This window comes from Leptinotarsa decemlineata, unplaced genomic scaffold, assembly GCF_025532065.1.
Source record: "Leptinotarsa decemlineata unplaced genomic scaffold, Ldec_3_MD MMD2_tig00026299_RagTag_RagTag, whole genome shotgun sequence".
NCBI lineage: Eukaryota > Metazoa > Arthropoda > Insecta > Coleoptera > Chrysomelidae > Leptinotarsa > Leptinotarsa decemlineata.
This window is the reverse complement of record NW_027412676.1, coordinates 8346120-8372445: the sequence shown is the minus strand read 5'-3', so window position 1 is coordinate 8372445 and position 26326 is coordinate 8346120. Positions and strand designations below refer to the sequence as shown.

Below are 26326 nucleotides of genomic sequence, written 5' to 3'. Positions count from 1 at the left end.
CGCATTGTGATTTTTTGCACAAATTTATCGAGACTCATTTTGAAAAATGATAAAACAGAATATCCTAAATATATATACTATTTTATATATATATATATATATATATATATATATATATATATATATATATATATAAATAGCGTCATATATACATATATATATATACATATCGCACAAATTCAGACTTCTGAGGGTTGTCGTTCGCAGGGGGCGTCAGCTGTTTAACGGAAAAATAGATTTTACTAAATTTGACAGATAATGATTTGAAATAATTTTTGAAAAAATCTGAATAAGACCTCAGCGTCAAGTCACAACCAGAGAAGTAGGCAGATTGAGTCTCAGTGTAGTGATAACTTCACTGAGAAATATTTTGAAAGATAATTCTTATCCACCAAGCTTTGAAATAAATATTCATTCAGTTTACCAATTTCCAATACATACTCAAATATTTAAATAATCAAACTACATTTATATATGAAGAAGTGTTTTCTCAAACCAATGATTCTTCCTCTTTAAACAACAATAATGAGCATCATGAATTTATTCGATATTTCTCAATTCAATATATTCCTAACTTAACACCTAAATTACTCAATATCTTCCGAGATATCACAAATATCAAAATTCCTACAAAGTGTTGCAAAACTATTTCTCGCCTTTATTCGAAACACTAAAACTACCCTCCCGACTAAAGAAAAATATGATGTGATATACAGCATTCCATGCACATCCTGTAATTTGGAATACATTGGCGAGACTTCTCGTAACCTCTCTTCACGAATTTTCTCACATCAAAGTGACTGCAGACTGAGCAAAAGATCTTGTGGTTTAATAGAGCATTCAATTTCGGACGCTAAAAATAACCCCAAGCATTTTGGAGTTATTCTTGGGAAAAAATGTTTGACTTTCCACTACTCCATCTTCATACAAAACAATTTGGGAATTTCCATAGGAAGGAAGAAAGCAATCAATTTTAAAAGAAGTAACTATACATAGATTTGTGGATCATGCAAAGAAGTAACTTTCAGATACAAAATGGAAAAAAAAGCCCTCCTGAAACAGCTACTTTTATATAAATATTGAATTACACGAAAGAAGAAAAATTATTTCGAAACAAATACTTTTATATGAACACTGAATTATACAAAAAACACTTGGAATACAAAATGAATAGAGAAAAGTATTTTTTGTATAATTCAGTGTTCATATAAAAGTATTTGTTTCGAAAGAATTTTTCTTCTTTCGTGTAATTCAATGTTTATATAAAAGTAGCTGTTTCAGGAGGGCTTTTTCTTCCAGTTTGTATCTGAAGGATACATGATCTACACATCTATGTACTTACTTCTTTTAAAATTCCTTCATTCCTTTCTTTGGAAGATTCCCACATTTTTTGAATCAAGATGGAGTAGTAGAAAGCCAAAAACTCTCTTTTCCAAAAATTAAACACTCAATTGAACCAAAATTCTATCTGTAGAAAATAACAAAACAAATAGATTATTTCTTGAATTGATTCACATTAATAAAAGTCAGAATTCTTTATAGAAAAAATCGAAAATACTCAATTTGAGCGAAATTTATAATTACATTTCAACTTTTCAATGAATAATCTTGAAATACCTTAATTAATTGAATTGAAAGCAGTATATTTTTGGGAAAGATTAATTTAAAAAAAACAGGTTATGGCTTTCTACTTCTCCATCTTTATACAATAAAATGTGGGAATCTTCTATTTTTTTGTACAAATATGGAAAAGTAGAAAGCCAAAACCTTTATTTCCCAAAATACCTAAATTGAGTTTACAGCTGATAAATGCTTTTTTTTCTACATTTTTATTGGGAATGATAGTTATGATATAGACCAAAATTATATTCAGATCCACCCTTTTCGTTTGTATAAATGAATGCAATTTCATTTTTGAACCTAATTTCGGTGAGTTATTTCCATATGTTCGATTTATTGTTTGTTTCAATTTTTTAATTTTAGATATTCTGGAAAAACAAAAAAAACTTTCCGAAAGCTCCAATGATCAATTAATAGTGTTTTTTTAAATAGCCATTCGATAAATTTTTGACTTCCCAATCCAATTAAAAAAGAAACTCATGTATGTAGGGTCAACGCGAGGACCGTCGATTAATAGTACTTTGACAAATAATTGAAAAATTCAAGTTTTTTAATATCTTTTATTGAATAAAAATATTGACGATTTGCAACACTTCCGGTTATACTGGAAGTTGATAGCAACTCCCTTAATTCACATGAAACATTCTGTATATTTTTACATTTTTGAATATTTGACATAATTCTAATGTGAGTTTTTGTACTACACCCTATATAAAAAATGGGCCAAAACTCAGTTTTTTTCAAATATTACCCTGTATCTTAGGATAGTTTTTAAATTCCGAGATGATTTTCACTCATTTCCATGAGTGATTACAAAAATCAACCGTTCACAGTATATTTCAGGTTTTCTGCGATTCCCACCATGAAACTACAGGATACGAAACTTTCATTTCGAATAGTTACAGAAAGTTGCAATATTTTTGAATTTTCGCTCTTTTATGAAATATTCAGAATGAGCATTTTCAATTCATTATGTATTTATCTGAAATCCTGTCTTCAATAGATTATATCGGAAATTCAAAACTAGCCCAAAATACAGGGTGTTCCATTTGGAAAAACGGAGTTTTGGACCATTTTTATAACTTCAGAATGAGTCATCTATTCCGAACACCTTGCGAAACATTTTTTATATGTTACTCCTACAAGACGATGGAATGAAGAATGTTGATGAATCAATAATAAATCGCCTATTTTTATATTCAATCAATCAAACTTTTGAATTTCATGAGGAAACAAATGAATATGTCGAGAATGGTTCATTTTTGGTTTAGCGCAAATTACATAAACTGACATGTGATTGACCCAAGACAAATTGATATTCAATGTGAAACTCACTAAAATAACTAACATTATATTATTAGGGTATTATACCACATTTAAATTTTTTCGAGAAAACTGATACCCCTGGGGTTTTACAACATCGACTTACTGGATTAATATTGCCTTCAGCCAAAAGTTCCTCCAAACTTCAAAATTGTGCTGGTTATGATCCGCCTTTGTTTAATAATATATTCTAAATGAATCTCTCTCATACCCAGTACCATATATTTTTTTGCGGCAACAATTGCTAGGTTATTAGCCGCCTACTTGTTATTTATTCTTCAAATTTCATCTATTATATCTGAGGCTTTCAAAAATGCCACCAGGTTGCTCAACGTGCGACCATCATCACATAGAATTTTTTCACTGCCCCAGCTATGTTATGTTGTCTCCTGGTTTCCTCATATGTGTTGTACTGTTAGTACTATTTGGCATGTAATACACAGAGATTGTTGTTCTCCTAGGAGCAAGTAAAGATGTGTCATTTTTGTATGGTCGATTCGCAAACGTGTGAGAACAACTCGTTTTCTGGTCAATTTCAATGGTGAGATACGTTTATCCACACTTGGTTTTGAGCATTTCAGTTTCGCGTCAGTTTCATTTCAAAGAGTCTGCCAGTCAGATTCTTCTTGGGTTAAATAATAATTCTTCAGATCTTCTAGGTGGAGTGGTACATCTTCATATTCGTTGGAGTTAGCAACCATTCCAGCTGCCTTATCCACATCCGTGTTGTTCTTTATGCCACAATGACAGTTTTAAAACTGACAGTTTTATCGCTCTTCTTCATAATATGAATTCTGGCAAGAATAATCCTTACAAGGGGGTCAAGAGTGAATTCATTTTGTAACGACCTTATGGAACTCAACAAGTCGGTACAAATTAGGAAATGAGTTTCGTTTCTGGCAAATTCACAGAATAGTAAAGATTGGTATATAGCGTATAGTACTGCTGTGTATACGCTGGTCTTTGTTAATGATTATAGTTTTTAAATAGAAAGTAGAAGTGAAAAACGCATTTGTATTTTATTAGTATTTTTATAAGCCATCCATGCCCACTATTTTCATCATTCACGCACCTATTTCCGAAAATTTCTTTGAATGTAAACCGATAATCTACGTTCGTAAAAAAGTGCGTTGAAGCTCAACTGGCTGTAAAATGGAAGTTTGACGAAAGAAAGCAGATTGATGTCATTGACTTGCAAATTTAACCTAGAAATCGGTCCTATAAAAACAAAAGTAATTTACCGCGAGATCCAACAAGCCGACGTTAAATACATAAAACATTGCACAACGTCGAGAAACCAGAACAAGGAATCGGTTCAGTTTCGGAATAGAGGCCAAAATGATTATTCGAATAGAACCCAAGTATTTATTTTTGATGACAAATCAAGCGTTACTTACTGATTCTTCGCTGTTAATTGATAATCTTGTAGTGATTACAAACATTCTTTTTTCTTTCGGAAAATATGCTTCGCAGACTTACCAATATTTGTGTATACATAACCAAGGCATTGACGAACGAGAGTTATAACAGTTATAATATCTACTCGTTTTCTTTGTAGCTTCTCAAGAAACGTTTTTATCACTTGTCATCGGAAAACATCTTTAATGACTTATTTCAAGTATGGTTAACTTAAGCGGGGGTGTAGTTTGGTGCTACAAGGATAATAAGTGGACTCCTCTCCAGTTATCATCGATCAGACTCCATGGAGTATTGACTCAAGCCCACTGGGCGGCCATATCGGAGTTCCTTCGCAGAGTAGCCAATAAAGATTTGATCCTGCAAGATGACGGTTTCGCAGAGCTCACTGATAAACACAAGGAACTCATGCTCCAAAATCTAGATGTTAGGAACCTAATTATAGGTAGTGAAAATGTGATAAAAACGACTGATGGTGCGGCCGAGCGAAAAGTCAGTCTCGGCCAAATTCCAGAGGACAAAATCGTAGAACAACCACGAAGGCCTTCGATGCCAGAATTGAGGTCCATAGATAGAAGCAATTTATTTATTAATAATTTATTTAAGTCCGAGACTGATCAAAAGAAGACTGATAGATTGTCTAAGGAAAATGACGAGATCGTTCTGAGGCTGCTCAAAAAGTACTGCAAGTATAGCAGAGATGCGCTAGACGACGATATCGTCAGCGCCATCGAGAAGATTTCCGACGAGGAAGTCGTATCGAAATCGAGAAAAATTAGCACCGCCGAATTCGACCGAACTAGTCCGAATCCGGCGCACGAGGAGGCTACTCCGCGAAGAAGGAAAATGGGCTACGTACCTCGAGAGGAGAAAATATATGAGAATCTGAATGATTTTCACTTGGACTCTTTGGAGGAAGACAGAAACGAACACGTTCTCCGGTGGCTGAAGCAGCAAAACAATTTGATCACCTTCGACAACGTCCCTGCTAGAAGACACTCCACGGTTGAAATCGCGATATCCTCGCCGACTGATAGTCGAAAGAGTAGTTTAACCGAACGGAAGTCGTCTTCTTCTGGATTCGAATCGAGAAAATCTAGCGTTACGACGCCCTCTACTCCGGAAAGTAGAAAGTCCTCGTGGTGTGATAGTACATTGAATAGTAGGAAAAGCAGTGTCGGCTCCACTAGTAGTTGTTCGGAATGTGAGGAAGGGGACGGTTTAACTCAGTGGCAGAAGTTTCTCAGGAAACATCTCAGCACCAAAAACTCTGAAAGAAGATTGAGGAAGCAGTGGCAGGCTTGGAGCAGGAATAGGCGGAAGCTGAGCTCTTCCTCTGATAGACAGTCCAGTGATCTTGCCAGTCAAACGTAAGTTTATTTTTTTTGCATATTGATGCATTTTTTGGTATTTAAATGACTCCTGTGTCAGTTGTTTGTTCCGTTTTTAATATAGGACAAATTCCTCTATATATGAACAAGTGATTATGCAAACCTTAAACCAGGAAATTTGCCTCTAGGTGTCACTAATGTTGAAGCAAATGTAGAAGTACTCATTAATGTTTTAATTTTTATAAAATATTATAATTTTTATCCGCCTTCATTGAACGATATTTTCAGGCTTGTTAAACAATCATTTTTGAGTAAGACGTTTTTGAACATTTCTGTTTTCAGTAATGGGGAATGTTCCTCAATTTGGGTTATTACAGCAAATGCAAGCTTGAACAAAATAAAGTTGAGTTTAATTCATGAGTTTTTCAAATTCACTTCGAAAAGTATTCAAATTGAAGTTTCGAATGTTGGGTTTTAATTTTTAAATGAATTTGTTTCTAATTCACATATTGGCAACAGCGCCTACATCAAGTTGAAATAATTTATACGTACCTAGATATTCTACTTTAAAAAAGGAAAATTATCTTTATAAATCAACAATTGAGGCAAAATATAAATTATAGTGCAATACCACCTCCACAAGCCACATAAACAACAGTTGTTTTGTTATTTATTTATATAGAGGAAGATAGGTTAGGTGCACAAAATGTCATATGTCAAACTCGAAACATAAGTAAACAGAACAGCACGCCTCTGAAATATGTCATCTTTGTTTGTCTCATACAGGTAACAGATTCATTGTCCTTTATTAGCTATAATCGATGTTGCCAAATGGTGAAATGGAAACGAATCCCTTTAAATGTTGAATGCATTATTTCATTCCTCTTTTTTAAGTATTTAAATGATTTTTTAAAGAAAAAGTTTGCGATGATAATTTTAAAATGCGTTGTTTTAGAGCTCTTTTATGAAAACTACTTGATTTTCGTCAGGAGGAACATTCCCCATTCTTTTATAGTTATACTTCAATTATTTTCAGAAGGTTAGACTCGCAAAACTCAAGAGAGAAATATTCTTTGTGTTCAAAAAAATGTTTGTCATTGGTAAAGAAAAGAGGAGAAATGTTCGTAGTTGTATTACTAGATTATACATATCTCAAATCTATCAAACTTCTTAGTTGAACACTGTACCTACCTACTAGACGGTTTTTTCTCAAATACAATATTAGTTCAAGCACCATCAAAGTATTCTTAATCTTTGCCGAGTTATAACACTTTAAAATTGGTATGGCGTATTTTTTGATATACACATCATTTATTGGAAAAGTTTTTTCATGTAGACAGTCTATTTGAATTCAGTGTTATAATTTAGATTATCTAAATAAAACTTTCATTTTATTTTTCATTTTCGAATTTTTACGAAAATTCACACATTATCTCAAAAAAAAATCGAATTTTACAAAGTCATCACAAACAAAATATTAGGGTGTGAAAAGTGTGTCATTTTATAACATAAACCGTGCATGAGTTTCATATCTACATCGATTTTTATTTGCACTAAGCTTGGTCAATACGTAAACGTTTTTTCTTCGGAAATTACTACTTGAGTTTGTTATACAGGGTGGGGCACCGAAAACGAAACATATCGAATATCTTCAAAACACATGTTTTCTGAAAAAAAAAAATGCAAAAACACGTTGATTTGTAATCCAAGGACATCTCATACTTATACTTCTCCCTTCACCCCTCGGTCACTATCACTCTAAAAATTTGAATAGGGAAAGTATAAGAGTGACACATCAATTTTCGCTAACCTAACTTTCTATTTTGGCGCCCTCCTGAGGGAAAAAACTGTTCCGTATTGCGTATTATAATACTTCATTTGCAAGCTAATTTGACATAAATTCGGTGACAATGCATTATGGAATTTTTCTAAGGGAAAAAACAAAATGGCGGCTCCACAATGGCGAACAAGATATGCAATTATGGTCCGATTTGATTCAAAATTGATAAGTGAGGATTTTCAGGGTCGGAAATTATGATTGTTTTGTCTATGCAAAAACTGGAACTTTGACGGTATATTTTTTGAGATATGGGAAATTTCATTTCTTATTGAGTAATATCTGAAATATCTACAAAAAGTATTCTGAGAGTTATAAAAATCACAGAGTATTTTCATTCTAGATATTCACACTTTGTATTGCAGTGGATTTGAAAACTCATGAATTTCACTAGAAGATTTTTGTATTATTTGAAGCTCTTTTTCATTTCAGATAGTCACCTTTCCCATTGACATTTTCTGGAAGTAAAAAATATTAGTGACCTAAAACAGTTGAGAATTATGATCAAAGAAGTAAAGTTTCACGGCCGAAAGTAACTGGTTCAGAGCTATTTTCCAGGTTTATTGGCCGTGGTCTACAGGTTTTTATGTCTGACGTTTCGTCTACTACTGCGATTGACGTGCTTAAGTTGAAGTGCTTAAGATGTTGAAGTTGAAGTACTTAAGATGTCCTCTTAACGCAGAAATTCTACGGGTACAACTTGAGCACTTCAACCGTTACCTCATCGCTTTTGATACTGTCTACCGCAGTAGTAGACGAAACTTCAGGCATAATAACCACGGCCAATAAACCCGGAAAATAGCTTTGACACAATTGAGAATCATATATTATTAGAATCATTGAAATATCTTCCAATCAGAAAATACATGGTTATACATAGAATGGCTCTTTTGAAACTGATGTTGCAAAAAGTAAAACATAGAAGAATCATGAATATTTAGCAATACAGCTGAAATAGGTTTCGGAGCACTTTAGGTTAGATATACTGAAAGTATCGATTTTCGTTATTCAAATGAAATACATTAATTTTATAACAGTTTAATGAAATTAATAAAAATTCTCGTGTCTAATTACCACTAGTCGATTTTATTTATTTGACCGGTTTCGGGTTTAACCCCATTATAAGGTATGAAACTAAAATGTGAAATTTGGAAAAATCCGTATCTGTTTAAAAAAAAAATCCGTTAATCAATTGTCGCCCCCATACGAACGACAACTCTCAGAAGTTGAGAAACGAGTTCTCACCTTTTAACGTGTGATTCCTAGCGCACGGTTATATCGGGAGTTTTTAGGTAAGATAGGACAAGTAGTTAAACGAACCAGAGTGCCAACTTTAAAATTCAACACTGAAGATTATAGGGGTTTTAAACTTATAAATTCGAGAGTGGAGGTCTACTTAAATCTAGTTGGTCGTTTCGGGGTATATATTTCTGGTTTTTATTTGATTTGTTTTGATTGTTGAAGATGGCCATACATTGTAGATTTTTTGTCCAAACAGACGTGTTTATTACAAATTACATACATTGAAGTCTAGATCTTATTCATCAGCATCAAAAATATCGATAACTTCCATTCTCTATACAACTACATAGTTTTCGTTTAATTAATTTTTTTACTTTATATTTCATAGCGTGAAGAAAATTGCGTATCAGCACATAAGTTGGCTGTGCAAAAACATATGACCATCGATCCCTACATTAAAAATACGAGGTTCGAAAAGATTTAGATAGTGAAAACATTTTTTAAATGGAATCATACTAGATTTTTTTTTAAAATATCATGACATTAAAAAAACATTTCCAAAGTAATTCAGATTAATATATTAACAATTGTACTTGTTTTAGCCTCAATGAAAGACGATGAGACAAGTATTTTGTCAGAAGAGCATTCTGACAGCTTTATGATTGGTAGCTTTACGATCTATAAAACCTAGCGGAATGGGGCTCAAGAATGTTAAGCATGTTTTCATATCAATAATAAACTTGTCTAACATCCTCTAGTGGGTTGTTTTTATTGTCCTATACCCACGTCTGGGATATTATAATCTCCTTATTTCTATACTTTTTTCTATTTTTTAGGGGTGTCCAGTCAGTGGACTAACTCCATTCAAAAATCAATAGTTCATGTGATTTATCAATCAATTACTTATTTCTATTTTTTCTCTCATAAGTATTCTGCTGACTATTGTGGATACTTGCTAGACTGAGATCTTCTCTCACCGGGATTTATTGTAACAATGTGTGTGCATCGTATACGTGGGCTACGTATATATGTATTTGATTAACGAATTTTTATTTTTTTATGTTGTACACTAGTCTCGAACATATGTGTATAGTTTCTGCTGTTTAGCATGTTTAGTGTTTTGCGTTGTCGGCGATTTTCTACTATCGAAAAAAATAAATCAAAGAATTTGCACAAAATTTTGTGTAAAACCTGAAATCAAGTTTTCAAAAACAGTTGAAATGTTGACAGTGGCGTGCAGTAATTGTACTGAGTTAGAAATCTGTTTACAAGTGGAATAATCTTTTCTCAGAAGCTCGAGAAGATGTTAATGACGACGTTCGCTCTGGTCGCCCCAGCACATCAACAACTGATTGGGAAATGTTGGGCAAGAAGCGTGTGGCACCAAAGTTCGTTCCAAAATTGCTGAGTTTACTAAAAAAAAACCATTCATCGCTCAGGAATTGTTCAATGACGTCAATGGCGATCTTGAAAGGGTCATAACCGGTGACGAATCATATACGGTTATGGCATTGATACCAAAATCCAGTCGTCCCATCGAAAGAACCCAGGAGAGTCAAGACCAAAAAAGCACGCCAAGTTTGATCAAATGTCAAAGTTTTGCTCAGTGTTTTCTTCGATTACCGTGGCGTATAGTGCATCGGAAGTTCTTGCCACATGGTCGCACGTTCAATAAGGAGTATTATCTTGAAGTTATGCGCCGCTTGTAAGAAGCAATACGAGAAGCCTCAGCTACTGTATTCACCAGATTTGCCCCCCTGCGACTTTTTCCAGTTCTCAAGTTTGAAGAGACTCATGAAAAGACGTCCTTTTGCGACGATTGAGGAGATAATAACCAAATCGCTGAGGGACCTCTAGGATATACCAAAAGTAAAGATTGGAAAAAACGCTGGCACAAGTGTATTATATCTGAGGGGAACTACTTTGAAGGGGACATAATTAAAATTGATGAATAAATAAATATTTTTATAAATGAAAAATGAAAATTCACCTTATTTTTGTGGCTTTGATTCTATCATTTAGCTTCTGGTTTATTCGTTCTCAAAATTAGTTATCTGTTCCTTCAATTGGCTCTAATTTGGTTTTAAGGATTTTTCTTCGAAACCATGATTCTTCCATTTTTTTAGTCAATACATTGTTTAGGTTACGTAATGATAATAATACTATTATTTCACAGCAGTAATGATGAAATATGATGGAATTAGTCAGTATATGAAAATTCATGAAGTATTTAAGTAAACAAACACTCCATCGAGATATTGTCACTGAATAGTTCACAAAACCGCAACACGTGTTTCACTGTACGACACTTTATCGGTATTGATGAGCCACCGGTGTTACCCTACGCTTCGGAGATATTGATGAGACATCGGTGTTAACCCTACGCTTCGGGGGATATTGAATCCGTTGTAGCGAATGAGAAGTGCTATATTTTTTGGAAGTATTTATTTCCCACCCTCAGGCTAATAACCTTGATGTAGTTCTTCTCGATCCGCAGAGCAAAACGATATCCGGTAGAGACGAATATCGTCTGAATTGAGAAAGAAAATCGGATGAAATATCGAGATTTCCTCTTGGAAGTACGCAGACTCTATCCAAACCATTCTGTTGAGATGGTCGTTCTGATTATTGTTGGAATTATGTCCTCCTCTATACTCTCGAATCTCAAGATCATGCAGGCTTGCCGCATTGAGGCAGGCATTTTAGCCGGACAACTGCAGAAGACTGTCATTTGTGGCTCATTGTCTCTGCTTAGGGCACATGATGCTGGAACCCAATGATCACTTACCTCAGGATGTGGGGGTGGTCATTGGTTGATGGTGCTGGCGCCTCCTCCGAATGTATCGGGCTTCGGGGACAGAGTCCGACTAGCGTTAAGCATTTACTGAAATCAAAAATAAGAATCGAAGTTCACTTATAATAGAGTCGCGTCTCTAGGAAAAATGTTCACCTAATTTTCACGAGGTTGTAATGAAATATATAGATAGTATGTTCGATTTTCAGAAAAAGGTGAAGAATGCAACAATTGAAAGTAAGAATATCTTGAATGAATTCTGTTGACTTATGATTGAGGAATATATACAGTTGAGGTGTTGTAGAATTCAATAATATTTTTTAATGACGAAAGTGAGAAAGAAGAGAATGAGTAGGGAGTCGACTATTCAATTGATTCGTGTTTAGTTCTATGGGGAATTTCATTATATACTTGGGGCAAGGAATCTTTACAAATGCGTTGTCAATACATAACCTCGATAAAACACATTCGTTTACTAGTAAAGCGTGTTTTTTTATAGAGGTATAGAACTTTAAGTTGCAATAAAACAACGATGGATTATTCGATTGTCATGAATTTTATTTATCCGAAAGATAATCTTGTGGCATTACATTTTAAATATGATTTCTGGCATATGACCGCCACGGCTGGCGCGGATGTAGTCCAATCTGGACGTCCAATTTTTGATGACTTTTTCCAACATTTGTGGCCGTATATCGGCAATAACACGGCGAATGTTGTCTTCCAAATGGTCAAGCGTTTGTGGCTTATCCGCATAGACCAATGACTTTACATAGCCCCACAGAAAGTAGTCTAGCGGTGTTAAATCACAAGATCTTGGAGGCCAATTCACAGGTCCAAAAATTAGGCGGTCACCAAACGTGTCTTTCAATAAATCTATTGTGGCACGAGCTGTGTGGCATGTTGCACCGTCTTGTTGAAACCACATCTCCTGGACATCATGGTTATTCAATTCAGGAATGAAAAAGTTAGTAATCATGGCTCTATACCGATCACCATTGACTGTAACGTTCTGGCCATCATCGTTTTTGAAAAGTACGGACCAATGATTCCACCAGCCCATAAAGCGCACCAAACAGTCAGTTTTTGTGGATGTAACGGTGTTTTCACATACACTTGAGGATAACCTTTACTCCAAATGCGACAGTTTTGTTTGTTGACGTAGCCATTCAACCAGAAGTGCGCTTCATCGCTAAACAAAATTTGCTTATGAAAATTGGGAACAACGGTAATCTCGTTTTGGGCCCATTCGACGAATCTACGCCTTACTTGATGATCGTTTGCAAAATCCTTCCGCAAAATCTTCCATAAAGTGGATGGACACATATCCAATTTCTGTGCTCGATGGCGGATGGACTCCTCCGGGTCTTCCTCAATGCTACGTTGTACAGCAGCAAGAGCTTCTTCTGTACGCACCGTACGGCGTCTCTGGGGATGCGAGTTATCAATAAGAGTAAACGTGGTGCGAAAACGTTCCATGGTTAATCGAATTAACAGCTCTGATGGACGATTTTGTCGACGATAAAATGGACGTAGTGCGCGATACGTTTTCCGCACAGAACCATTATTTTCGAAATAAAATTGCACTATTTGCAAGCGTTGTTCAGGCGTGAGTCTATTCATGATGAATTGCCAAACCAAACTAAGAATAAATCACTTGACAGCTGTTAAATCGGTCGCCATCTTGAAAAGTAATGCCAACTTAAAGTTCTATACCTCTATAAAAAACGCCCTTTACTTTTACTAGTGAAAGACGAAGACAAAATAGTTAGTCTGAGGAATAACAGGCAGTAAAGATAACTATACAAACGGAGGTAAGTCGGCGGTAATTTTTTATTTGTCTGATTGATTCGGCCGTTACTTGATGAAGATCCATAGTAATTTCATAAACTACTCCAGCATGTCGTGATATATTATAAAAAAAGATATTTTTTCAATTTTATAACCAATTGATGCCATATCATTATCGTTTGATAGTTTAATTGAATGGATTAATGGTGAAGTAGTTATTTTCATATCTTATAAACTGAAAGGATTTTTCATTTTATACTAATTGAATTTCATATCGCAATTATTAAATAATAATCTCAAATCGGAAATGACTTGGTGTGATATTCCGTATACTGAAATGGTATTACTGGTATATAAAATAAAATGTATTTGCAGAAAACTCAATGGAGTTTTAAAAAATTCTATGAAATTGATCCAAAATCGTAACATAGGGTTACTTTATAGTAAATTTCATTAATGAAAGCAATTCTTCATTAAATTGTTAGTTTATTCGGATTAGTAGCTTCATCGTTTCGTTTTCATTATTTTGTCAATATTTCGGATGCACAAATTGTTGACGCATCCATTGACTGTACTATTTCTATTTCGAATGTTTCTACAGAAACTTCTATTCTGAATGATGGGGGTTTAAAAAAAATCTGTTTTTCGTTAACTCCTACGAACGACAACTCTCAAGAGTTGAAACTTGTGCGACCTAAGGACTAAAGAGGTCTTACTTTTCAACTTGTGATTCCTAACAAGGTGACAAAGTAACTTTGAACCTCACGTTCTGATTATGAATGTCAGAACGAAATGTAATGTTTCTATGTAGATAAGACAAGTATTTATGATATTCACACCCACTGAGTAATTCTAAAAAAGATTAATAATCGGACGGTACAAACGTAAACTAGTCGATGCATTGGTTTTAAAAATGTATACGACGTTTCGGCGAATTATATAAGTTTTCATGATTGTTGAAATCTCAATTTCAAAACATATCACGCATTTTTTGTAAAGAACGTTTTCTCGTCGTTAATTAGACTGAATTATAAATGTTCAGTGCTTCACGAATGGCTATTATAAAATAAGAATGAGGAAAGCGGCCGTCGTGCAAGTATGCTAGTCGATCGCAGCGAGACTGATGGCGCCATACCACTCGAACTGTTGACTTCTGTTGCTGCTGCCGATGTCCTTTATGGCATCGCTCTTCTCGTAGACGAGGATTAATGGGACGAGATGCACTAAATTGCACTCATCGACTGAGGAAACGTTCCCATCGTGGATAGATTCATGATGGGTAATAATCGAACTGTAGAAAAAGTCTAATCGCAGTCGTATAGCGCCCAACTAAACTGCACATCGTCTGGTAGACTTTTTCAATATTTTATATAATCTCATTCCCATTGAGATATGGTCTTTTTTCTGAAACCAGACCTGCGCTTTCAGGTGTAGTAGATTTTTTTGGAGGAGTACATTGAGAAACAAGGTATTGATAAAAGTCATGAATTACATTTTTGTGATTGAGAACTTGGTTTTTCGGCTGAGCTTTCTGAGATGAACTGTTGAGGGGCATTTTTTTTTAGATATTTTTTGAAATAATGATCCTGAATAATTTATACAAACAATTCAAATATCATCGAAAACAAGCCGCAGTAAAAGTTATTTCTAAAGTAAAACAAGATGATGTTCAAAGACATTTTAATAATAATAATAATACTTCATTTTCTTAGTAACATGCAGAAACATATATAGAATTTGTCAAAATAATAGCTGATTAACAAAAAAAAATAGAACTTAAACTAAGACTAAAACTCTTCTAAGGAGTAAAATTCACCTTTCAACAGATACTTTCTAGGTTGACTCCGTGCGTATTTGTTGTTTCCTGCTTTCGGCAAACAAGTGTTGCCCATCTTTACACTTGGCTGCACCGCGCTGATGAGGCCAATAGCCAGAAACACGTGTCCGCGGTTTGCCGCCCCTATTTTGGAGTGTTGTGTCCACGAATTGTTTCATTTTTTATTTGTATCATGCACACTCGATAAAATCTCTATTTGTATATATGTATATATATAATCTAGAAAGGTTAATGCAGTCAAGCTGCTGGAAAATAATTCCATGAGAATCAAAAAATTAATAGATAAGTACTTTTTGATCATTCCCATATTGATTTCAATTTAAGAGCCACCAGTAGACAGCTGTTTCAGCCTATTGGGCATCGTCAGTACCGGGCAGGCGGTCCTCGATTGAAGACAAAATGGGAAAAAACCAAGAAAGTACTTGATACAAATAGCTGCATAAACGCAAGCGAAACATAAGTGGAACCACCTATTGGTGTGACACATTTGGCACATTTACGTAAGTCATTTCGCTATCTTGTAGTGATGGTGTGAATTTGCTTATTTATTTTAAAAGAGTTTAAATTACAAAATACAAAAACACACACTTTAAATAATATATTGTTACGTTTTTCCCCGTGGGTTGACCAATAATTGACTACACTGAACAATCAAACTTAACTTTATTTCACTTTAAATACACTTCAACTATTATTCGAATGTCTATCGCCTTACTAGTTCGCTTCGCGTACCGCACTGTAACTTCCACCTGACTGTATCGATATGCCCATGCTAGCGTTAATATATCGTAATCGAATGCGCTAGAAAATTATGCCAAAATTCCATCGAAATCGGTAGCAGTATTCTCCCTGCATCTAGAGCGGCAGCGAACATCGTAGATTCGCGGGCTCTTAGCTACGTCACGATTGGTTTATGGCTACCAGTGGCGGCCGGCGCTATTTTCTTTAGGGCATAATTTACAACAATATTTACAAACACGGCAATATTGAAATTTGATAAGTTTTGAGAAATCCCCTACAACTAGAGGTACGAGAGACACATCATATGAACACATCATTAAAACAAGTGAATGATCCATAAAAACATATTCCGTATCTTAGTCGGGATTCAACTTGAGCATAATAGAGTATTATCAGTATTATATTATTATAGTATTATGAATGGCTGACAGAATTAAGTTTCTAAATTAGCAACTCTTTGATGTACATGCCAAGAAACCTTATACACGATACATTTTCCAAAACTTCATTATTCGTATTCACATAAATGGTAGGTACTTGTTTTTTGCCTTGTATGAAAGTCAGTTTTTAGTTTCAATCATGTTTTTCCGATTAGGAAGTATTGGTATTAGGTTCGCTCAGTCGTTGATCAGTTGCTTTTTGGAGTCCTAACATTCCAGTGGTTTTTTTATTAGGTAGTTTCAATTTTGCTGAAAACCATCTTTCAATCTTTTTTTTTCTTCTGACTGATTCGCCTGTTACTTGGTGAAGATCCATAGTAATTTCATGAATTACACCTTACGATTTGAAATTCACAAACTTTATTTTCAAAATATATCACGAAATGTTTCGCTATCACAGTAGCGTTTTCATAGTGATAACTTACTGAAAGTTAATTAATTTACTCTAATGTTTGTATACCCGGCGTAATCATGAGTGAGAGATACCTATCCAGGTACTTTTTCGATAATAATTATCTAAAGCATAAATTTTTACATACCTAGGGTACATCCTCGAATTATGATTGCCTTTTGTTATGATTTTGTTTATCAATTTTACATCAATAATACAATGTCTACGAAGAGTAAGATACATCGCTTTCTAATCTAACCTAAAGTAATCACTATAAAAAAGCTACTGTGAAGGTCAAATCGTAAGGTGTAGTTTATGAAACATCTTCCAATCGTTTTTCAGTAGAACACTCTATATATTAATGCATATTCTTTATCTGTGATCATTTTCCTCTATGCATGAAAACGATGAAAAAGTTGAAGACTAGGCTGCTTTTGCAGAGTTTTACAGCGATTGAATTCACTAGACCTATTTAACCGAATAAAATGTCGATATTCACGGCAAGCGATGTCAACATCAATATCCCTCGTACAATATAAGTTTTATCGATCAAAATGTGTGTAACTACATAATTTTTAAAATTTTGCGTTCGAAGAAATGCTTTTATCTATGAAAAATGAGAAATAAAACTTTACCACTTGTATTTGTAACTAACGTTACTTCAGTTTCATCCTACAAGGACATTTTTCAAACGAATACAATATTGTAGGTATCCATTTCAATAACATTTGTGTAACAAATACATATAGTATTCGTTTGAAAATGTTCCTGTAGGACGAACTTCAGTAACGGCAGTTACAAATACAAGTAGTATAAAAACATAGGAAGTTTTAATTATATTTTTTTTTGATGATTTCCTACTACATCCATCAAAGTTTTATGTATATAATAATTTGAGATAAAATTCCAAGACCATACTTTCACACACTCAAGTAATTTGCTTAGCAAAATTTCGAAAACTAAGGATTTGCATACATCTTAACAGAAGAAACTTGGTGCACTCGGGATATAATCCTTGATTATTTTAACGTATATGTCTATTTTCCTTTGATATTTATTCAAGGTTATTCGAAAAATAATAAATCTTTCGAAGTAGTAGGCGGTAAATGCATTCAAAACGTTCTCCAGTAATACTTATGCTGCTGTGAATACAAATAATTCATCTCACATAACCAACTTTGATTAATTCGAAATTTCTGTGGCACAAAATAAACTCCAGTTTGATACCGGGGGGAAGGGGGTTTAAAAAAACTACTTTGGAATTTACTAAACCACTTTATTATCATTTCTTTTTCAATTGGTTAGCTAGCATTTCGTCATCCGCAGATGGTCTAACCTATTTCCTTATTAGCTAATTATTCATGTATTACAGGGTGAACTTTCATTTCCTTTTTAGTCATAGTCATCGGTTATTTCTCAAGTACAAAATCAAATTTCTCTTTAATTCCAAGAAGATTTTTATAAAAGATTAAGTAATGATACATCCTTTGCTATTTCCAGACATTGAAAGTTTTTAAAAATCATGTTATTTCATTCTATAAGACCATTCGACAAAGCCTCATTTCGATATCTCCTGAAATATTGTTTCACTTGCTTTTTTATGTGACGAACACATTAGAGTCAAACCATGGTACTGAATGACATTTGATTCAGCAGAATAAGTTTAGTAAAAAAAACTAGTTTTGAAAAATGCCCAGAAATTATATGGTTCCTGTCCTATATGAGTCCTTACATTATTTTCAAATAATAATTGAACTAACAGACTTATTATGACGAATTTAGTGGTGGTGACAAACAAAAAGCAATTGTAATTCCATTTTTTATGAATCTATATGACACATAAAACATGACACGGTTAAAATGATTTCGAAGAACCGCAACATATATACATATATGAAATATTACGTTTGTACCTCTGAAAAAGTGATGGACAATAAACTAATTTTCATCAATATAGGATGGAATTTATTTTCTTGATGCTTTCGAGAAACAAGACTATTTAAAAACATAAACTGATATAAACAAACGACCTACATTTACGTCATCATAAACCCGTCATTGAAAGAAATTTAAATTATATTCTTATAATTTAAAAAAAAAAACAATTCGTTTAGGCCAGTCCCAAATTACATACACTGTAAGTTAATGGTCTGACACCTATCGAATCAAATTCCTTCAGAGTATGTTCCAATAATAGAAAATCGATTACGACGGATGTATCGCCAACAGCATATGCAGGAATAACTTCAGTATATAATCCTGCACTGACATCTGTCGTATATAATCCAATAATACTCTTTGTGGTATTAGCCAGGGGAGTAATTGTTTAAGGACAGGTGCGGTTGGTTACCTCGTTCACAGGCAGATGGGGCAATGAAAAAAATGTTGTTTGTTGTTCGAGGAATGATACTCTGAAGGAATTTGATTTCCAATTATCGGAAATCATCGACATTATGTTGATGATTGACACTACCTAGCACTGACGAGTGGCCAAACACCCCGAAAGCGGTCTGCAAGTGTGTTCCAATAATCGAAAATCGATTGCGTCAGTTCTATCGCCAACAGCATATGCAAGAATAACTTCTGTGAAGAATCCTGCACTGACACCTGTCGAATATAATCCAACGCTCTTCGTGGTATTGGCCAGAGGAGTAGTTGTTTTCTGATAGGTGTCAGTCCATTAACCTACAATGTTCTTTTAGATAATTTGATTTACAGCCAGTCTCCAAGTATGCCCAATCGATTTGCGTACGTTCTAACTATGTATACATGACTGTTGCAAGTTTAAACAACTTTTTTTCAATAATAGATTAACATATTTCAATGTTCTTGTTTACTAAATAAAAAGTTATTAAGATGTTCATAAATCAAACTTCTTTTCAGCCATATCCAGACAATGAAACAGGGTCTAAATACTACCTATTATATTTCGCTAAGGCAAAGGAATTTGAAAAACAAACATAGTTTGTTTGAAGGTGATTGACAATGTTTCATGATGAATTTCACTAGTTGGGACTTCCATTGTCTGATATAAAAATGATTTGAAATCCCTGAAACAACTAAAAAAGAAGAATTAAAAATAAATAGCTGTAAATAACAATTATCATGAGCAAAAAAAACTGAAATGAAATAATAGTGAAATAAATTACAAGTAAAAATGAAACAATTGAACAAAAAAAATAAAAATAAAGAAATACAAAATGAAAATAAAGATAAAAATAAAAAGTTAAGATATTTCAAGCCAAGTTAGTTCACGACGTTTCGATTGTTAGTATCCACAATCGTCTTCGGGCGTCCAATTGTTTTATTTTTACTGGTATTTGATTTCACTATTATTTCATTTCAGGTTTTTTGTTGCTCAATATAATTGTTACTTACAGCTTTTTATTTTTAATTTCTCCTTTTTTAGTTGTTTCAGGGATTTCAAATCATTTTATATATTAGACAATGGAAGTCCGAACTAGTGAAATTCACAAACATAGTTACTCAACAAGCATGAGGATTCATACATTCTTCTCGCAGTTTCTGAAAACCCTTAGATCAATTTCAAATCAACAAGTCCTATCACTCTATTTTCAATCGCCTGCATCTTCAGATGATAAAGATGTCGACCGTGAACTTCAAAAGAACTTCAAAATACTGTAAGGATTCTTTAGGTCCTTGAGGCACTTCCTAGTGGGGTAAAGCATTCCAGCTTAGACTTCCGCTATAACATTTCCGCAAAAACAATTTTCGAAACAAAAAGTGTTTCCTTCTGTATAGAATGATATGAATATAAATAGCTGTTGACCTCAAAACTGAATTCACTAACATTAGCATTTGCCATTTGCTGATTTGAGAAATATAAATTAATAATGAAATTAGATTTTTTTCATATTGGAAAAAGTAATTTTGTTCAATTGTTTCTACTTTATTAAACATTAAAGCCATTTTGACAGTAAATAGTGTCCCAGTAGAAGGCAGCAGAAATGTTTCGACTTCAACTGGGGACATTTTGAACAATTGTTTTTATTTGATGATTTGTATCTTTCTTATATAATCCTAGCCGTAATCCAGGAATTATTTATCCAACCCTCCTTCTTTTTCCTTCGCACAGCCCTGAAATAAGAAGTGCGCACGATCTGCGGGAACAGTCAATGTCTTCCAGATCAACCAATTCAATTTCATGCTATGAATAGTTTATCACGTCTCGGTAACACTGGCCATTCACAATTTCCATAGTATAGTCAAAGTATACGATATTGTGCACACTTAAAGTTGGCGGCACTCTCAAAGGCAAAAAAACCAATACATAGAAATGAACCGGCTGCGAACTAGTCCACGTGGAATGTAGAATTTGCGGTTAGAATTGGATAATTATTACTAACCAAGTTTTATGATTGGCTGACGAGTCATAAAATTAAATTTGAAGTCATTTTATGGTGACGAATAGAAATCGGGAGTGCGGGGATGGTTATCGCCGTCGTGTTCAGTTCAGGAACTGATCGCGATTTGAGTGTTGAAATTCGATATTGGTGCAGGTATAATTATCTAAAATTTTTGTTATCTGTTTGAAATTTGGCGTCCTTGGACAAGTACTTATAGTAATAACGAGTGTGATAACAACGCAAACTTTTCCAGTGTAGTGATTCCAATAGCAATGGTGAACAATGCGAAAAATAAATACCAGTTAATAAGATTCGGATGCATTTGAATATTGAAATACAGAGAGTATGTTTCAATGTATATAACATCTCAAGTTTGGTTTCGAAGGAAACAAACTATTACAAGCAATATCAGATTTGACCGAAATTCCTTTGTCAACTGTACGTAAATATAGTTAAAAATAGAGCTTATGAACGCAAGACGTAATGTGATACAGGATTACCAAACCTTGTATATGTTCATCTAATAAAATCATTGAAAAAAAACAATATACGACCGCTACAAAAGCAATGAGATTCCTACAACTGAAATCATAAGGAAGAAATTTAATACTTTCCGCCATAACGTGAGCTGGTGTGACAAAACTCTTCAGAATTGGATAAAGAAACTAGGATTTAGATTTTAAATAATGAACAAACGTCAAGCAGTTATAAAAAGCAGAAGAATAGTAGAATTGCGTAACAAATACTTACACCGGCAATTTTTCTATTTGGACGAAACTTGGTATGACACTCATGTCACAATTAGGAAAGGGTGGACTGATGGTTCGAGAATGTGTAAGCCTAACATGCCTGCAAACAAAGGATCGCGACTAATCATTGTGCATTGCGGAGGAAGTAAAAGATGGGTTACGAATTCTTTGAAATTATATGGAAAAAAACTTGAGGACTGCAATAATGACTATCATAAGAACATGAAAGCTAATATGGTTTGAAAACACATTGATCTCAAATTTGGATGTGAATAGTGTAATAGTTCTTGACAACGCTTCCTATCATTCGCGACAGCTTATCAAAGTACCGAATAAAAATTCGAGGAAAGATGAAATACAAAGTTTTTTGATGGATAACAATTTGTATTTTGAAGATTACTATACCATACACATATACCTACTATATTTGGTCTTAAATCTTTTCTAATTTAATTTTTAATTTTTACCTATTTTTATTCTTTTTAATTTTCAAATCTTTTTTTACTCTGTAGTAATTTTCATTCTATTTTATCTGTTTTTTCATAAATTTCGATTCATAGTAGAATCATATTATACAATATAAGTACGAACTAATAAAATCAACACATTTCTGATCACAAGGCAAATTGAACCAATGGAATTAACGTTACAATCATACTGTATGTAGGCACGTTTATCAGTTCTGTTGTCACGGAGATTGTTTAGCAAGAAAAAATTGATATTTCAAGCGTTTGCCAGTCAATTTTTTGGAAATTTTGAAATGGTCACACCTTCAACAACTCTAGAGGTTGTAATCATCATCCTAGAATTTTTTTCAGTTTCAGTTTATAAAGTAGCACAATTTTCCTCTGAATAGCCCTCGTAAACCGACAAATTCAATTTTCTCGAACACATTACTTTCAAGCAGCAACGTGTTGTAGTGAATAGTAATTGTAGTGAAATTATCTTGTACTTATCAGTGTTCTTGGAGTCCTATTACTGAAAATGATGTTATTTATTATCGAATGACACCGTCGATCTTTCAGTTTATGTTGCCTAAGAGTTGTGAATAACCAACCTGTAAAAAATGAACCACAGTATATGTAAATTCGATATTGAAATTAAACTTAGTATGACCTAATGAAAAATAATTACTATGAGGAGCGTTGTTACATATTCGAACTCGATATTTTCCGAAACCTCAAGAAAGTCCCAAAGACCGTTACCACCAAGAAATAATGTGGGAAATCCATTGATGAATGTTGTATAAATTTGAAAACTTTGAAATGCTTTTGATAATATCTTAGTTCTGGGTTGATTATTTGAAATTGAAACAACGTGATTAGGCTCACTTTTTGACAATATTTGTTTCCTATACTAAGGTTAGGCGTTGATAGACTTTCTTTAGTCTGGGAACTTCTGCCCAAGGTCACCGAAAATTATCATCCAGGGATCATTCGATTCGGAATAATCTCTAGCAATTTTTTGAAAAATTTCAAAAGATGCTCGAAAAAAATTATAAAAGTTATAAACAATTCAGTAAAAAGAAAGGGGGTTTGGTTTCTTGCAAATATCTCAGAAAATATTAAAAATATCCGAAATTTGAAAAAATATCCTTAAAGAGGAGGAAACTTACTAAAAAAAAGTTCCACCTTCCGGAACTCTATCACCAATATTTATAATTTTAATTTAGAGGCGAAAATAGCGCTAAAAGTGGACGATCAAATATCATTATTGAGAAAAAAAAATTTACATACCTTCTAGACACTTGAATAAACGAAAATCCACGGAAATTTTTTTTTTCCCGTGATTGTTTTATACTTTACAAATTTCAAATTTACATAAAACCCCTGATATTTTTTTAACTAAAAACCTCAAATTTTGTTCACTTCTTGGATCTTTTCTTGAAAGCCTTCAAAAAAGATTCCCATTGGAAAAATGAAAAAAATTTATTTTTCCACTGTGTTATTAATAATCAGAGACGTTAAAAAGTGAAAAATTAAATTGAAACAATGAAAAAAATTTATATTTCTCTTCGATATTCTGATTTTTTTTTATTTATATTTTCTTTATTTAATAAAGAATTTGTTTTAAACTAATTGATTTTTACGATATTTTTTTTAAATATTACCAAAAAAACATAAACAACCATGTGTCACTTTTTGTGTAGAAAAAGAAAGCTATTGAAAAATTTGTTAAAAATAGAGAAAAATTTTGGTAACCCGTAGTTATTTTGAAAATCGATTTTTCATAAATCAAATATAAGAGAGAACTTCCTGCTGTTGGAATATCTGGAGAAACTCATGAACTGAATGTGAGCTATAGGCAATGCATCAATGATTCATCACAGCGCTGTTTCGACCCGCCATAGGACTCGTCAGTGGTGTTAGGCTTCATTGCTGAACTCAACTGTCCTCAAATGATGGGCCACTTCATCAAAAATGTGTTACTAGACAGTAATGTCAACCACCGAACAGCACTATTCCATCTACGAAAGTTACTCACTGGAGATGTTTATCTAAAAATATCAATAGCATCAACTCGTTCAATTTGAAATTTACACTGTCAATCAGTGTACGATGGCATTCAATGTAAGAAAAAACAAAAATGTGTTTTTGTATTATATCAGATATCCAATCAGATATCAGATATCCAATAATTGCTCTAATTACAAATAACAATTATTTCAAGTTTCATAATCTCGTCGATCTTGATAAAAGTATAAATCACCATAAAAATCCGAAAGGCATTATATTCAAGTGAAACACATACAGCAATAAAAATTTTATTGTCCTTGTGACATTGAAACTTTTATAACTGCATAGGGAGGTCTCATCGGCGTCATGTAGAATTGATATAGTTTAATAAACACTACGATAGCCCAACAGTTTCTACTATCAATCGTCGAGAGTCATCAAAAGTTGCTGTGCTAAATGTTCAACTACCTCATTTTCGTTAAAATTACGTAACTAAAATTAACTGCCAGTGATTATCATCATATTCTGTATGGGTATACGTGGTTAAGATCTAATCAACTAAATATCTCAACAAGAACTCTTTCTTCAGTTGTGAATGATGTTTTTTTAAATAAAATTGTCTCATTGATTTTGTTTTATTTTCATTTTATATTTGCATTTTTCGCGCAGCATAATATTAGGTTGTTTCGAAAGTTTTGTCCGTTATTGAGTTAATTTAAAACTACTTATTCAATTTAATCGAAATAAGCTCCATTTGAATCAGTGCACTTTTCCTAATGTAACAAGTGGATTAATTCCATCAGCATAAAAATGGGGTTCTCCAAATTCGATGAGTCGAAGAAGGCCGTATTCGCCTGGTCCTGATTGACGGAGGGTCAATCAGGAACAGGTGAGAAAGTTATCGAAGTACTTGAAAAGATGATAGTCGGTTGGCGAGAGGTCTGGGTAGTATGATGGGTAAGATGAGGTTTAATTTTCGGAGAGTGATTTATGAAATGTGCGGACGGGCGTTGTCGATGAGCAGGATCAGACCTTTTCTGTTCACCAGTGCGGGCTGCTGCTGACGCAATTTTCGGTACATCGATTTCCTATCAGAAGGACTCCGCTGTGATGGTTTGGCTCGATTGCAGAAAGTTATAGTGATTCACACTAACCGCTGACCACCATATAGTGACCATGGTCTTTTTTGTGAGTTTTCGCCTTTGTGAAGTTCAAGTAAACGATATTGTGAAACTTACCTTCCATATACAATCGATCGCTTCAAAAACACTTCATTAACTTTCTTCGAAAGCTTCTGATAAGTTCTCTTCCATAATCCCTGTTTCACTATCACTGTCGTCATTTAAATCAATAATGAATTTATTTTCACCATTAATATGGAAGTGTCCAATCTCCATAAAGTATTTTTAAACTAAAATAACTTTTTTAATCTTTTTATTACTATTACTATATCCTATTACCTTCTTATCAAATTTAAAAAAAATATTTTTACGCCTGATGTTTTGTTTCAATTTTCTCCAAATCAACTCGATGGGATTGAAAACACAAAAATACGGGGGAAGTCTCAGTGTGGTATGTCCATACTTTTCAGGACATACACTTTTTCAAAATGTGTTTGTCTGTAAAACTTCAAGTAAGTAGTCGGTTTTTGGTATAGTTATCCATTAAAAAACTTTGTAATTCATCTTTCCTCAAAATTTTATTCGGTACTTTGATGAGCTGTCACGAATGATAGGAAGCGTTGTCAAGAACTATTACACTATTCACATCCAAATTTGGGATCAATGTGTTTTCAAACCATTTTATAATAGTTAAGTTTGCACTCCTAAAGTTTTTTTTCACATAATTTCAAAGAATTCGGAACCCATCCTTCACTTTCTCCGCAATGCACAATTATTGGTCGCGTTAAGCGTACACATTCTCGAACCATCAGTCCACCCTTTCGTAACTGTGTCGTGAGTGTCATACCAAGTTTCGTCCATATATTCTTG

General features: G+C 33.6%; 1 protein-coding gene across 2 annotated transcripts in view; it reads left to right on the top strand.

Moving 5' to 3' along the window:
• The window catches only part of Src42A (Tyrosine-protein kinase Src42A), a 261237-nt gene that overhangs the window by 167908 nt on the left and 67003 nt on the right, over positions 1-26326 (top strand). The window contains exon 2 of one of the 2 annotated variants that reach the window (XM_074180508.1): positions 4502-5729. The exons of the other annotated variant lie outside the window; for it this stretch is intronic. Within the exon in view, the coding sequence (XP_074036609.1) occupies positions 4564-5729 (1166 nt within the window). The 5' untranslated portion in view covers positions 4502-4563. The remainder of the gene's footprint in view (positions 1-4501; positions 5730-26326) is intronic. 2 annotated transcript variants of the gene reach the window in all.